Consider the following 15,986-nt stretch of genomic DNA (forward strand, 5'->3'; position numbering starts at 1 on the left):
AGGCCACAGCAGTCATTTTTAGGAAGGAAATATGAGGCTGAGAAGAGAAACACAGCTCAGTGATATAGGAATGTGTATCAGTGAGTGTATGCATACATATGTATTCTGCCTGTTCCACATGCTCAAAATCTATGAAGAAAGACTGTAGTTAACAATGTGGGTGTTTACTCTTTCTCTTTATAGGTATGTCTTTATTTCCAAAAGGATTTGCAATATCAAGTTTAGATTGTAGAAATATTTTTTAGTAAAGGTCTAATATAATAACTCCCAGTTATTTTCTTAAATCATAAAATAAAATAAAATAAAATAAAAATTCAATCAGTATGCACAGGAATAAAAGTTTATCTAATAAAGAGTATTAGTGTTATAAACCTACTCGTTAGGGAAATTTCTTGATTCTAATTGTTAATAATTCATAATAAAAATATTGTTATTTTATAATCCTTATTTCTTATTTATAATGCTTTTTAATAAAACCACAAATTCTCTATTATTCTTATCTATCTAGAAGCATCTATAAGATTTTTGTTTTTCATATCCTAGTTAAGCTCTCTTGCCTACATCTTTTTTAAAAATATATATATTTTATTGATTTTTTACAGAGAGGAAGGAAAGAGATAGAGAGTTAGAACCATCGATGAGAGAGAAACATCGATCAGCTGCCTCCTGCACAGCTCCTACTGGGGATATGCCCGCAACCAAGGTACATGCCCTTGACCGGAATCGAACCTGGGACCTTTCAGTCCGCAGGCCGACGCTCTATCCACCGAGCCAAACCGGTTTCGGTGCACATCTTTTAATTTTGTTATTGATCTACTAAAATGAATCTTGGTCATCATCTGATATAACTTATCATCCCATAAATATATCAGTGTATCTCTTTCATTACCATCCACATAGCTCTTCATCACACTGCAATTTGAATACCTCCCCAAACGTACATTACCAATTCTGTTGTTAGTCAGCTCTGGGTCCTGGGAAATTGTTCCTTCCATTGAAATAACTGATGTGGAACAACACAGTTTCCACAGAGCAGGCCAGCTCCCTCCCTCTTCCATTAATGGCCCTCAAAACATTTGAAGACATTTATCATGTCTGGCGTTAGCCTTTTAGTCTAACCATCCCCCAGTTCTTACAACTCTTTCTCACTGGACTTGGATTCCACACCACTGACCAGCATAGTCACTCTCTTCTAAACCTACCATTGCTTGTCATTGTCCTTCTTAAAATGTACTGATAGAGTTTTGCACACCTTTCCTGCTGCACTCAGCACTTAAGATCAGGAGGCTCTTATTTCTCATGATTAGACATTGCTTTTTCTAAGAGAATGAAGAATAATTATCTCCCGAACTCTTCTTGTGCATGTAAATGGCTGCTGAGCCAATAGGCATCTATCATATTTCTTTAGATTCAGAGTGATTTGAGGACAGAGCATGTCCTATCAATTGTTCTAGTATAGTGGCTTACATATATATAATAGGCTCCTGATAAATGATTTTGAAGAAAGACTTAAGCTAAAGTTTTCCCTATTATATGCCTAAGCAATAATTTTTGGACAAATTTTGCATTTATCACGATTAAAGTTCATCTCTTTCTTTGTAACCTTTTGGTGCTCTATTTTTGATTTCTGTCATCTGTCTTATGTGCAGTCACTTCCAGCTTTGTACTGAATACAGATTTGAGGAGCATGCCTGTTGTGTCAATACCATTGAATAAAAGAAATACCAAGCCTTGTTTGTGTTTTTCCAACCTGACACAGTGGCTTGATGGAAAACATGCTAGATTCTGTAGGCCTTAATTACATTATTTTTACCACTGCTAACTCACTTTGTTCCTAAATAAGTCCTTTTAACCTTCGGAACTTTGGTCAGTTCATCTGTAAAATACCTTACCTTCCTCAAAGAGTTGATAAGATGATAAAATATGATAATATATTTGAAAGTATTTTCAAAAATGTTTTTAAAAGTATGTAAATCCAAGATTTGAAATTGTTCTTGTTATTGATGATATCTTGAGAATTTCATTAGATGTTGAGTGGAAATAGTCCTTATCTGAAATTTTGTGTTTGTTTTATAACTGCTACTCATCTAAGGTTTGAGTATTTTGGTTAAAAAATGTATTTATACATAGTTTTATTTCCCTAAAGTTTAGTAATTTGGTTTGTCATTGGGAGCAGTGTTGGGGGACCAGATGTTCAGGGTTATGATCCAATTCATGTTCTTGAAACACATCCATTGTAACTGTATTTTGTGCTACACAGGGCTTTGTGTTTTTATAATTTAAATTATGGGCCTGTGAATTTTGTTAGCTTCTTTGAAAGAACTCTACATCAGCATTGTGTTTGTTCTGCTAAATTACCTTGGCTTTTTAATTGAAAGGCAGTCTGTTATAATTTTAGTATGAGTACTATAGAAAGTCATGGAAATATTTAATGATCATGTAGTTTGAACCCTCTCTGACGAGCAGGAAATTATCTTGTCTGCCTGACTTTTAATAGATGACATTCACCCACTAGATCTGCCAAACCAGTATATAAAGACAATGTATCAGGCTCTAAACTGCAAACTCAAATGGAAGTCAAATTCAGGCTCTTAAAAATCAGCTTCTACTTTCGGCATGCCCCAGAACACTGGGGAGGAATATTTTAAATCAGTCCTGACAGCCACCTTCCCCCATTCTGCTTATGGAAATCTTAATTTAACCCTTTCCTGTGCAAATTACTTTGATTCTTTAGTTTCTACAATAAGAAGTGATTTCAGCATATCCATCGAGTGTAAAACAACCTTTTGCTGATCTTTTTAAGTTTTGTTTTGTTAATCCTCACCGAAGGATATTTTTCTATTGATTTGTAGAGAGAGAGAGTGACAGAGAGAAACATCGAAGTGAGATAGACACATCGATTGGTTGCCTCCTGCATGCACCTCAGCCAGGGCCAGGGAACCTGCAACCAATTTATGTACCCTTGACTGGAATCAATCCCAGGACCCTTCAGTCCTCGGGCTGACATTCTATCCACTGAGCCAAACTGGCTAGGGCTTGCTCATCATTTTTATAGTAATATTAGTGGCCCAGTGCACGAATTTGTGCACATTGAAAGGAAATTAATTAGAAGAAATATTTTAATATTGTTCTTCACCCTTTCTCAATAATAGCAGTGTTAACCAAAATCACGATCAACAGTGACAGATTGAAACACACGCATGTGATTGGCGCCAGCAAGAGCTTTACATATATATGATACTCCAGGACTTCTGTGAGGATCAAATGAGATGAGGCATGGGAAAACACCTCACAGACATTTGATTAAATTGTGAAATATTTCCACCTGGCTATAAAGCAAGTCGTCTTCCTGGGCTGAAGAAACTGCAAGGAGGCTAGTCGCTAGGGAGAGAAAGCCAGGCGTTGCTACATGACATCATTACCTGGCGCCCACAGCCACCGTTTTGGGGCTGCATTTTGCACCATGGGGTCCTGGCAGCATCAGTTGCAATTTGGTGGGGTGGGTGTCGTTCCAGGGTGGTGGCAGGGCCTGTGTCCCACTTGGGAGAAGCCAAGTGTTGCTTTGTGGGTGCCACGTCCACAGTGCCATTTCTCTGTGCACATCATGGCAGCACCAGTTGGACACTTAGCATATTAGCCTTTTATGTATATAGATTAGTGACCCAGTGCACGGATTTGTGCACATTGAAAGGAAATTAATTAGAAGATGGCCAGTGGGGAGAGACTGGGCAAGACAGGCCGGAAATGCCCTGGAGCCAACCTCCCGTGGTCCCTCCCTGGCTGGCTGCACCTGGGGTGGCGCCGTGGCTCGAAGGGTGTCTGCATAGTGAGCAGGGTCCCTCTGGCATGTAGGGTCCCTTGGCCTGGCCTGTGGGGATCAGGCTGAAACTCCGATATCTCCTGAGGGATCCCAGGGTGCGAGAGGGCACTATGCAAAGTTGCTGTTGTGCAAGGTGTGGAATGCAAACACAAGTGTGCAGTAAACCAGATTCAGGGCCAACAGTGCCCCAGCAACAACATAACTCACAGCCAAAGGTGGAATCACATGGCCCCATGAGGAATCGGGATCCCTCCTCTCTGGTTTCGGGGTGCGTCACCCAAGAACTGCTGCTGCCAAGTCACTGCAGCTCTGCAGCTCCTACATTGAGCATCTGTCCCCTGGTGGTCAGTGCGCATCATAACTACCGGTCGGACAGTTGGACACTTAGCATATTAGCCTTCTATATATAGAGATACGAAGCAAACTTCGAGAGTAAGAGAGTTGAATGAAAATACTCACCTTTTTATTACTGGCCTCTGAAGTAATATATTATTCATCACAGCACATATTTCCTGTGTATAACAGGAATTCTAATAAATAAAATGGGAATGTTTATGTCAAGGCTCCTGCAACAAGACTGGGTTATGTGGCTCCCAGGTGCAGACATCATTGATGAGTCAGTGAGCTAACAATTTTGCATGAAGGGGAGTTGGATGAGCTACCAATTCACTATTTTATTACCAATGAAATTTCCCTTTTTATTTTGTCAAATAGGCAAGATATACACATAGTTAAAAAAAATTTAAAAAAAAAACCCTCAAATTCAAATGGTAGATAAAGGGTATACAATGAAAAATGTCTACTTTCCTGTGCCCCCAATTTCCCTCTCTAGAGGCAACCCTGGATGTCAGTTTCTTGGATATTTGCCCAGAGAATTTTATACATTTGCAAATGTGTGTGTATCCTTTTTAAAAATATAACACTTGTACCTTTTTTATTTACATATCTTAGATGTCCTTAATATCAGTACATATAAAGTTAATTCATTTTTAATGATTGTGTAATGTATCTTTGTTGGATGTTTGATAAATTTTTTAATGACCAACCTCCTATTGATAGACATTTAGCTTGGTTGTAATATTTTCATGCTACAAGCAATATTTCAGTGAGTCTGCTTTATATACTTGGACTTGCAGGATAAATTCCTAGATCTGGAATTGCTGGGTCAAACAGTGTGCATTATTTATTTTGATAGACATTTTCAATTACCCACCAGAAGATGAATTATTTACAGCTCCATCAACAATAAAAATTTTATTTTTCCAATGACCAAGATTTCCTCTTCCCTTCCCACAGTTTAGATACCTAAGAAACTAAAACTGCAAGATTTATAATGAGCATAAACTGAAGCCACGGGAGCTGCATGGCCATGAGAGGTTTTCAGACAGGGCTCTTCCCCTGCGTCACAGGCTCTCCTTCTCTGAGATATCCCAAGTTTCTCTCTCTCTCTCGCTCTTTTTCTCTCTCTATCTCTTTTCTTCCCTCCCTCCCTCTCTTTTTTGTATCATGATTGATAAAAATCAGCAAACTCAGATATCTCTTTTCAAGACTCCATACCCATAGATGGTCCCTTTTCAGTATGGCATCATTACATTATCTTTCCTTTTTTAACAATGTGCAATTATTCTATTATACAGAGATTATGATTATTTTGTAGGTATTACATTTGAATTTGCCTGATTAGACATTACATGTGAGGGTATATATCCTTCAGAAATACAAATGTCAAAAGGATTATTTCCAAACATATTTTCTAAAGAATAGTAAGTCTGTTATAGGTTTATGAATTCTTAGCAGTAGCACTTTCTAGTTCTTAAGGGTTTGCTTTTTCCTGTCACTTATTTAAGTGTTGTTTTGTTTTACACTCCTAGGCCTGTCTGTGTTTGGGTCAATAGCCAAATCTGCTCTGATTACCATTAACTGCCCAATAAATTATTATAAAATGTTTTATAGATAGAATACTTTATAAAAGCTACCAGTGATACTCCATCCCTGGATTTCCTAATGGGTCACTAGTGAGTCATGTGTTAGGTAGAATTGGTGATTAAATTACATGAACTATGTCTAGTAAATATACAGTGAGCATGTAGTGTTAGGTTTTGTTGTTTCCAGGAATCTCTTGACAATTACTTCATAATTTAAATGGTATTTATTGTAACTACTAGATGCTTCCCATTTAATTTTGTGGGTAATTTGGTCACTGCTTTAGCCAGTAGCATGTTCTTTATTCACTGTCATCCTTTTGTTCTCTATTTTCATGTGTCGTCTATGCAAAGAAAGTCAAAGTAATCACCAGCTATTTATGTTATTAGAAGGAACTAAATATTTTATAACCCTGAAAGGCCAGTATAATTGGAAGAGGAAGTGGGAGTTGAGGTTAATTGGAGAAATTTTATTAGAAAACAGTGGATATTATTTTTTTACCCCTTCAATAATGTCTTAGACTGTTAATTATTGTAATCAGTATGATAAATTGTGGTAATTTGCTATGCTCTATGAATAATACATTAACAGATTTAGGATCACTCCTTCACTTTCTGTCCAGAAATTTCTTTTCTTAACAAATATTCTTATTAAAAATATTTTCCTGGTAACCTTAACCTTAGAACAAGTTCTATGCATTATCACCAGTGGGTATGATATACTTATTAGTCTATAGGAAACATGTTTTAGATTTCTAAATAGGATATCATTTTTTCCTCACTGGTTACATTTTTACCTTCAAATTAAAATTTGTGAAGGTTTGTATGTAAGCAGTTTGTATGTAGCAAATGATATAATTATTTGGAGTGGGGTACATATCTCTAAACTTTATCCTAAGAAAAAGAATAATGTCCTTATTCAAAAATTTTACTACAGAACAGCGTTAATAGGCTTTTTATTGACTAATCTAGGGTTCTAACTACTATTTTTTGTTGTTGTTAATTGATCTCTCACATTGATTTTTAGAGAGAGTAGAAGGGAGGGAAGAAGGGAGGAAAAGAAAGGAAGAGAGAGAGAGAGAGAGAGAGAGAGAGAGAGAGAGAGAGAAGCATCAATGTGAGAGAGACACATTGTTTAGTTGTTTCCTGTATGTGCCCCAACCAGGGCTGGGGATCAAACCTACAACCTAGGTATGTGCCCTTGACTGGGAATCGAACCCACAACCCTTCAGTCACAGGCCGACACTCACTGGCCAGGACTCTAATTACTATTTATTATGCATTTCTGGATGAAATTTTTTTGTGTTCCAAAAAGTTACAAATTTTAAAACAACAGTTGACACAAAACTCATTCCAAAATTGAGGACTAATTCTATTTTAAGTGTTTCTTCTGGAATTACATACTGAATAATTTTTATTTTGTACCGGGAGGGTTGTTTTTTACCAGTCTCTTTAAAGATGTAACTTTCAGTAATACTTAATGTTTCTTATACTTATTCTTAGATTTTAAGTTCTCTTTAAAATGATAGACTGAGTCTAGATTTCAAATTTAGTTGCTATATTTTATCTATTTCTCTATGTGCCAGGAGTGTATGACTAAGGAGGAAGAATCCTTTTAATTATATTACAATGGTAAAATTGTTTCTGTGCTTTGGAATAAGCCACCAAAAAGATAAAACAATTAAACTGCTAAGCATCTAGCACCAAAACTTCTCCCTATCTGCCCACCGGAGCAAAGAGCTGACGGATATATGATGCCTTGTCAAACATTATCAGCTGCATTGAAAAGAGATGAAACTGCAGAGTCAATATTTATAAGAGAGAAGACCCAGAAGACCTACCTGCTGGGACTCATGCTGCCACCGGGAAACTGACCTGTTTGTGTTTTTATTTCAGTGACGTTGTATGCCTCCTGTATTCTCCTGGGAGTGTTCTTGAATAGCAGTATACCTATATTTTTTGAGCTGTTTGTGGAAACTGTCTACCCAGTTCCAGAAGGAATTACTTGTGGAGTTGTCACTTTTTTAAGTAATATGTTCATGGGAGTGCTTTTACTTTTTCTCACATTTTATCACAAAGGTAAGAAATTTGGCTTCTTGTTTATGATCTAAACTAGAGGCCCAGTGCATGAAATTCATGCAGGGGTGGGGGGAGGGAGGTAGTGTCCCTCAGCCGTGCCTGCACACTCTCCAATCTGGGATCTCTCTCGCAATTCAGGACCACTGGCTCCTAACCACTCGCCTGCCTGCCTAATGCCTCCAACTGCCCTCCCCTGCCGGTCTGATCACCCCATCCCCCTGCCAGCCTGATCTTGCCCCTAACTGCCTTTGCCTCAGCCCCCACCACCATGGCTATGTCCGGAAGTAAGTCGGACATCCAGAAGATGGCTGTTTCACTGGTCTAATTAGCATATTATGTTTTTATTAGTATAGATGTGTTATGAGAGGGGTTTTGTGGCACTGCTATATAGGGAATTTATATGGAGAATTTTCATTAAGATCAATTACTTTAGTTGAGCTTTTACATACTAATAAAAGAAAATACCTTCAGTTTTTTAAAAAATGCATCCTAACATGATCTAATGTACCCTTACCCCCCTCGTCGAATTTCTGATTTAATTAACCTGGACCAGGGCCCAGCATTTATAATTTTTATAAATTCTAATATGCAGGTTCCCATTGAGAACCACTGGTATATTACTTTAAAGAATATTTAGAATCTCCTATCTTAACAGAGGTATATATTAATGTCAGGGGTACATAGTTAAGCCTTGGAATGAATGAGAGGTCACCCAAGGAATATATAGAGTGTATAGAACAGCACTGTCCAAACGGAGCTTTTTATGATAATGAAAATGTTTCTATCTGCACTGTCCGGTACAGTAGCCACTGGCCACATGAAGCTAATGCAGCTAAGGAACTGGATTTTTTATTTCATTTTAATTAATTCAAGTTTAAGTAGCTACTTATAGTCATGCAAGTATCGAGTGAAAAGAAGGTTGAAGTTAGGACCCGGAGGTACACATTTGAAGAAGAGGGAAATCCGTACAAAGGAGGAAGGGATGGGGTCCTGAACCCAAGTGGAGGATTTGCCTTGCACAAGAGGAGATAGGAGAGAAGGCTGTGTCGATGGGCACGGAGGCAGATACCTTTGCTGGGCAGAATATTGAAGGAGTTCATTCTAGATGGCATCACCGTTCTGCTTAGAAGCCAGTTTATTAAGAGTTAGTGGGAAGAAGGTGGAGAACAGGCTTCAGGAGAGAATGAAATTTTCACATAACCTTTGAGGGGCGGGAGGAGGCGCTACGGGGACAGCTGGAGAGGTTGCGGGGCATGTTGAAGGCAGGGCCACTGGTGTTCGGGTTCGTGGTTTGTATTTTTCTGTACAGTTGTTTGGTTTTCTCTCATGTTCTCTCTTCTGCAATCCAAATCCTGTTTTACTGTTTTCAGAAAATTTGGGCATAATTAACTAGAATTGTTTTTGCATGTTAAAATAAGAACTCATGCTTGTGACTCTTTGAATAGCAGCTTTTATTAATTTCTACTAGATTTATGTCCCATTTTATTTCTCATCTTAACCTAATATTACTACCCTCCCACTCTCTGGTTGCTATTCTCTTACTACTCATCAAATGCCAGTAAATGTGAATAATTTGTACATGGAAGAATCTTTAAGATTCTGATGTAAGAAATGCTCTAAAATGTGTTGCTCCAATAGGCCTAATTGTTTATAGGAAGCTTTCTGACAAGCTTATAATCGTAGCCACGACAACCTGCTTATCTGGTAAAGACATTTTTGAAACTTTCAAAGCTGATGAAACAGAATTTGCCCTAAGTTTTGGGCAACTTTTGGCATCATACTTTCACTTAACAGCAAAAAGCATACACACGATATATTCACTTCTAATTATAATTAACAACAAACTAGATTATTTCTGTCCATCAGTAATGCAGGTAAAGTAGGTTTTAGCTTTGCTAAGCCTGATGTGTGCTTGGTTTATCAGATGGGGAGTGACGTCAGTGACGTCAGACCACTCCTTACTGTCCTGGAAACGTGTGTTTCCTTTAGAGAAAATGCCGTCATCACCTACTGGACTAAGGTGTTTGCTTCCAGGGAGTTTTCTAAACAGAACCACCTGATAATTACCACCTATCAGCTTTAATCTACTTCAGTTATGTCACAGTTGCAATTAAGAGGCTCAGCACCTCTCTTTTGCCAGGTAAAGTATCAAAGATGGCTGTGTTGCCTCTCCGGGTGATAGAAGCAATTTTCCAGCTCATGGGCACAGGTTTGGTAGTGATCCTTGCAGCCCAGTAGAGCGTGGTTTTTCCTGTCTGCTGGAAATAGAGTTCTGTCCTCCCAGTATTTAGAAACAACAGTCGATGCCAGATATTGTTTACCCCAATAACCCTCTTGTGTGCGGTCTCTGGACTGTAACACGTATTTATTGATCAGTTTAGGGCACGGAATATCCTTACACTGTCTGACTGGAAGAGCCCAGGGCACTCCTGACTATCTGCTTGGTCAGCAGAATATCCCTGTCACACCCGAGATCCTGACACTCCCCCAGTGCTTGTTTTATTTCCTTGTAGATAACTAGCTGGCTGGTGTTAGTAATTTAAATATCTAGGCTTCTATTTTAAAGAATTACTTTTATATATTTGTTTTTGGGTGTCTATTAAAGGCACACAAACATACCCCACACCTCTCTGAGGCTGCAGTCCTCAGAACTAGGAAAACTGTGTTGAGAATCTTACACATGCAATTAATTGGTGTTGTCCCAAAAGTCCTGCAGCAAAAGTTCACGTGCCTTATAACTGAGGCATGATGATACAGAAATTGCAAATCTCAAAATTCTGTAAAATTATTTCCTAAAAATATCTTTTAGCTCCACACCCTAGTACCCTCGACAGTTTTTATGATACATTGAATTCCCTTCCATTAGAGCCAGTGTTCAGATGTCATCATTTAGTCATTTTAAAACTTGAAAAATTCACCCAGAAGTGAAGCTGTATGTCAGAATTCAGCTGTTAGTTACATGATTGGAAGGCCAGCTTTTTAATCATCATCAAGATCTGCGGCTCTTTAGGTCTCTTCCCAAAGAAGCACTGCACTTCCTGCCTGGAGTTCTGTCTCCCACAGTGTGCTGCCCATTAGGCGATTACGTCAGAGTTTTTTAGGGCGTACAGACTGGCCTGCAGTGAGCCCTTTATACGGGCTTGCCCAGCAGGAAAGGCTCCACTGGCGATTAGCTTGCAGCTCATGGCCATCGCCACCCTCAACAGCAAATGTCACTCAGGCTCCTACACCGAGGCACTGGAGCCCGGGGTCACAGGGCTCCCCAGGTCCTGTTTTGATTCTGCTTTGGGTACCTGGGACCGTATCAGAAGTTTCTTAGAGTTGTTCTGACCTGGCTTTTTCATGGTCACTTTAAAAAAATTGTTACATGCTCCCTAATAGGAGCATGTTTATAAAACTCAGTTGTTTCCTATAATATTTGCTTTGAGAATCTCAGTGAGTTATTTCACACAGCACAGTGATGCTTTCCTCTAATAACTTCACTTACAGCATCATTAGGGAGTGCTCTTATATTCTTTATATTCTCTGAAATGTATTCCAACGTTCTATTGTATGATTTGTAACTTATTCTGCAGTTTGTTTATCTGGTTTGTTGTTGTTCTAGAACAGGGATGGGCAAACTTTTTGACTCGAGGGCCATAATGGGTTCTTAAACTGGACCGGAGGGCCGGAACAAAAGCATGATTGGAGTGTTTGTGTGAACTAATATAAATTCAAAGTAAACATCATTACATAAAAGGGTACGGTCTTTTTTTTTTTTAAGTTTTATTCATTTCAAATGGGCCAGATCCGGCCTGCGGGCCGTAGTTTGCCCACGGCTGTTCTAGAAGCTTCGCAGCAGGTTTTGGCTAAAAGCCTTAAAGTTTGTTGTTGTTATTGTTGTTTTTTACCTCAGTCCTTTCATTTTTGAAGCAGCTGACCATGAATTTGAGGCTACCATGTGGCTCAAAAGATTCAGGGGTCTGGCGGAGGTGGGAGGCATTGACTAGTGGTTACAGAAGCTTCTATGTTGGCCTGTGAGAAGTGTTCTGACATCTAAGGAGTAAAATCAGGCAATGTGTTTGATGGTCAGATCTGGTGGGTAATTAACGTGGAGCGAAGGGAGCAGGGTGTTACTCTGTGTGTGAAATCGTGATGTCAGCTGGATCCTCACAAATGAGAATGGAGACAGTTTTGCTAAATCATCTGGTTAAACCACCAAAAACAAATAGAAGGTTCATTCTGGAGGGTGGTATCTGGATTCAAAAAAGTACCTGAAGGTGGTAGAGACGAAACCATGGCATCATTGAATGGAAAGAGCAGGTGGAAAGCACAGTAGTGCTTCTGTAGAAAAAGGTGAAAGGATGAGCAAAACCCTAATTAGTTTGGTCCCAACAGAGCATCGCCATTTGGTGCAGAGCCACTACACCGAGTGAAATATAGCACCTGTCCAAACTGTAAATTGGCAGAGAGCCTCAGGTTACAGTGTACGTAATAACTGACAGAGAACCAGCAGAAGCAGAGAGGCGAATTGCGGATCCTTGGAGTATAGATCTGTATTTTCTCTAGTTAAGGACAAAGGGAAGGAATGTTAGAAAACTGTGCTCACTTTAAAAGATTTAAGGATAAGAATAAGCAAATTCAATGGATTAGGACTCTGTTGGCTCAATTGTGTCCTATGACATCTGGCTCGAAAGGACAGCAGTTGACTTTGCGACTGCTAAGTTAAATGACACTTTTACACAAACCATTTCCTGATTGTTAGAGCGCCTACATTGTGGTTTATGTGAGTGGCTTCCGGTGGGAAAATGTACAGGTTCACATCCCTGACCTTTTGCTTTCGTAAAAGGCAAAGAATTTCAAAGAACACTTACAGTTACTGAGCCAAGTGGGTTTGACTTTTCAGAGAGAAGCATAATAGTAAACATGAACCAACCCACCATAACACTAAAGAGTAATGATGAGGCATTTTTAAAGACTTCATCTGAATGTAGGTAGAAGGAAGAATTTACAACTCTGATAAACTAGAAGGTCCACTTTGGCAATATTTGACCAAGTTTGGCTTATTATGGACAAAGTTTTGCTTTGGCAAACACTTAGCTAGGTTTAAGAAGAGCAAGGACAAGTTGATTGTTGCTGCATGTGTGTTTGCTCTAGCTCCCCATAAAAAACAGCTGGAAATTTTTTCCTTAAAATCAAAATACTCACTACAAATGGTATGATGTTGTCAACTGTTTTGCTGCTTTTTCTCTTCTTATTTTTTTACTGCTTTTTTTTTTTTGCCTGTTAAAATTAACATCAGAAATCCAGAATATGGTTAATATTAAAGCAGAAGACACCAGGTGTGTCATTTCAGGCAATATCAGAATAAAGACAAGATCACAGAGGTCACAGCCTCTCTGAGTGTTTAGATTATATTCAGCCCAAGTAAAGGACAGAAAACAGCTTTGCATGAACTATGATTGAAATACATGTCTTTGTTACATGCCATATAATAGCATGCTGACTTAAAATGTAGAAATTGAGAGGTAAGGAGGTGGCTCTTCTGAGCATATTACAGAAAAAAAGTATTTCAGCACCTTCTCTTACCCATTGGTTTTTGGGTTTCCATTCCTGAGCACAAAGTGCTCTTTTAGCCATATGAATTATGGATTAAACTGTGGGCATCTTTAGGATGATTTTTGAAGATTAGGGCAGTATTAGCATTCCGTAGAAGTACAAAGGGAAAATATAAACCGATAGCAGTGCCCAAAGAAAAGATGTCCCAGGGAACTTCTTTATCTCATTTGCTGTTTCTTTTTCAGTATATTTTATTGGTTTTTTTACCGAGAGGAAGGGAGAGGAATAGAGAGTTAGAAACATTGATGAGAGAGGAACATCAACCAGCTGCTTTCTGCACACCTCCTACTGAGGATGTGCCCGCAACCAAGGTACATGCCCTTGATCGGAATCGAACCTGGGACCCTTCAGTCCCCAGGCTGATGCTTTATCCACTGAGCCAAACCGGCTAGGGCCATTTGCTGTTTCTTTAAATTAAAAATGCTACATGGATATTAAACTATAGAAGTTATCCCCACCACTGCCACCAACCTCTTTATGCCAAGAAGCTGCACACTTCTGCACCCAGCACGTCAGGATCGACTGGTAAAGGGGTCGGGATAGGAGAAGGCTGAGCAGATGCCTCGCTGAAGGGCCACTGGAGCCGGAGGAATAGCTGGCAGCAGCCATGGTGTGCTGGTGTGTATTCATAGCAAGAGGCCCAGGATTGGCCTGTTGGCAAGTCCTGAATTCAGGAGCAAGCCTTTTTGAAGACATGTTCTTAATTCCATTAAATCAGCTCATAACAGAATTGTCTGTTTAGGTCAGCGGTCGGCAGACTGCGGCTCGCGAGCCACATGCGGCTCTTTGACCCCTTGAGTGTGGCTCTTCCACAAGATACCACGTGCGGGCACGCATGTACAGTGCGATTGAAACTTCGTGACCCATGCGCAGGAGTTGGTATTTTGTGGAAGAGCCACACTCAAGGGGCCAAAGAGCCGCATGTGGCTCGTGAGCCACAGTTTGCCAACCACTGGTTTAGGTGATTCTTGTAGGTTTTCTGGTCATTGGCATCATATGTAACTATGATGCCAGCAGGAAAAAGGAAGAAATAGATAAGCCAACATATGCACAGTAGTTTCTGTGAGGGTAGAATTAGGATTAATTTTTTGTTTTTCTTTAATTTTTATATATTTTCTCATCTGTTTTACAGTGAATTACTACTTGATGTTTTTGCTGAGAATTAGATGTTTCTATCCAAAAAATAAAAGTGTTATTTCAAAGTTCAGGTGATGTTCTTATTTGTCTTTCTAATCCAGCAGCTATTTCTAAATAAGTGAGAGTGAAAGAGGACCCTTAAAAATAATTAACAAACTAACATTTAAAGGTGATTGATTTTTTTCTTTGAAGTTAATAGATTCTTTTTTGCCACCAAAGTCAAGGTGGATTAAATTGATGAAAACTTATTAACAAAGTGATTAAAAATACTCCACATGAAAGCCCTGTAGTATATTACATGCATCACTTAGACCCCAGACTCTCTCTGTTTATTGAAAGCCAGTGCCAGGCCTTCCAGGGTGAGTTTATCGTAAGTGCTTTTGAATGCAGAGCAGCTTGCTCCCGGCCTACAGGAGGCATTCTGCTGGTGACACGTGAATGCTTACAACTGCGTGTTTTTGTCTTACAGAGTTGTCTTGGTTCAACTGGTGCCTTCCCGGGTCGTGTTTGCTCAGTCTCCTCCTCATTCTGTGCTTCAGGGAATCCTATGACAGACTCTATCTTGATGTGGTTGTCTCCGTCTAATAGCACAGACTCGAAGGAGTTTACAGAGAGACTGGAGATCCATTCTGCATCCTGCACATTTGCTCGGAATTGCACACCTGACGGATAAAAAGGAGAAGACAGAAAATTCATTCAGAGGTCTTGTGAAGTTACTGGTGATCACATTAATTTAATTACTTCTAGGTAATGATAATGTGGGACTCAAATGATAACCGGGGATTTAAAAACTCTCTAAATGGCATGCCTGTGCCCGCTGCTGTGGTTGGCAGTGTGCTGTCTTACACACAAGGCACTACCTAAATAATTCCCTCTGTGCTCTGTGCCAGTGCCACACTGCTGATGGATCCATTGTTACTATGAAAAGAAATAAAGGGCGTCTATCACATGGAGATAACGCCTTCCCTAAGGGACATATCAGAATAGGAAGTAATGCCACTAACTTCTAAAGAAGTTTAAACCTTATATCCGATTTTAATAAAAAAACAGCCAACAGGTATATCCAGAATAGAAATTAGCCCCATGTACACTACATTTTTTCTAATAAAGTCATTTCTTCTATGACTCCTTATTTTTAACTAGAGGCCCAATGCACGCAATTCATGCAAAGGGCTCAGCCCTCGCAGCCATGGCAGCTTGCCTCGGCCCTCGCAGCCTCGGCTTCATCTGGAAGGTCATCTCGAAGGATGTCCAGAAGGTCATTTGGCTGTCTGGTCTAATTAGCATATCATGCTTTTATTATTATAGATTAGGTCAGAAACCCCTGGCCATCTTGTTATGGTGACCAACCACTTTCCAGTGACTTCAGAACACACACTTTGTGTCTCGAACTAAAGTTATCCTTGTTTCTGTGAAATACAATTTCATCT

At 39.4% G+C, this 15,986-nt stretch overlaps 1 protein-coding gene across 2 annotated transcripts in view; it reads left to right on the forward strand.

Moving 5' to 3' along the window:
- Nucleotides 1–15,681, forward strand: part of DIRC2 (disrupted in renal carcinoma 2) — a 62,011-nt gene extending 46,330 nt beyond the window's left edge. The window contains exons 8-9 of one of the 2 annotated variants that reach the window (XM_015564706.1): nt 7,639–7,821; nt 15,026–15,681. In XM_015564706.1, the coding sequence (XP_015420192.1) occupies nt 7,639–7,821; nt 15,026–15,141 (299 nt within the window). In that variant the 3' untranslated portion in view covers nt 15,142–15,681. The remainder of the gene's footprint in view (nt 1–7,638; nt 7,822–15,025) is intronic. The other variant, XM_015564707.1, reaches the window with a different exon arrangement.
- The last annotated feature ends 305 nt before the right edge of the window (nt 15,682–15,986 follow it).

This window comes from Myotis davidii, unplaced genomic scaffold (genome assembly GCF_000327345.1).
Source record: "Myotis davidii unplaced genomic scaffold, ASM32734v1 scaffold841, whole genome shotgun sequence".
Lineage (NCBI taxonomy): Eukaryota > Metazoa > Chordata > Mammalia > Chiroptera > Vespertilionidae > Myotis > Myotis davidii.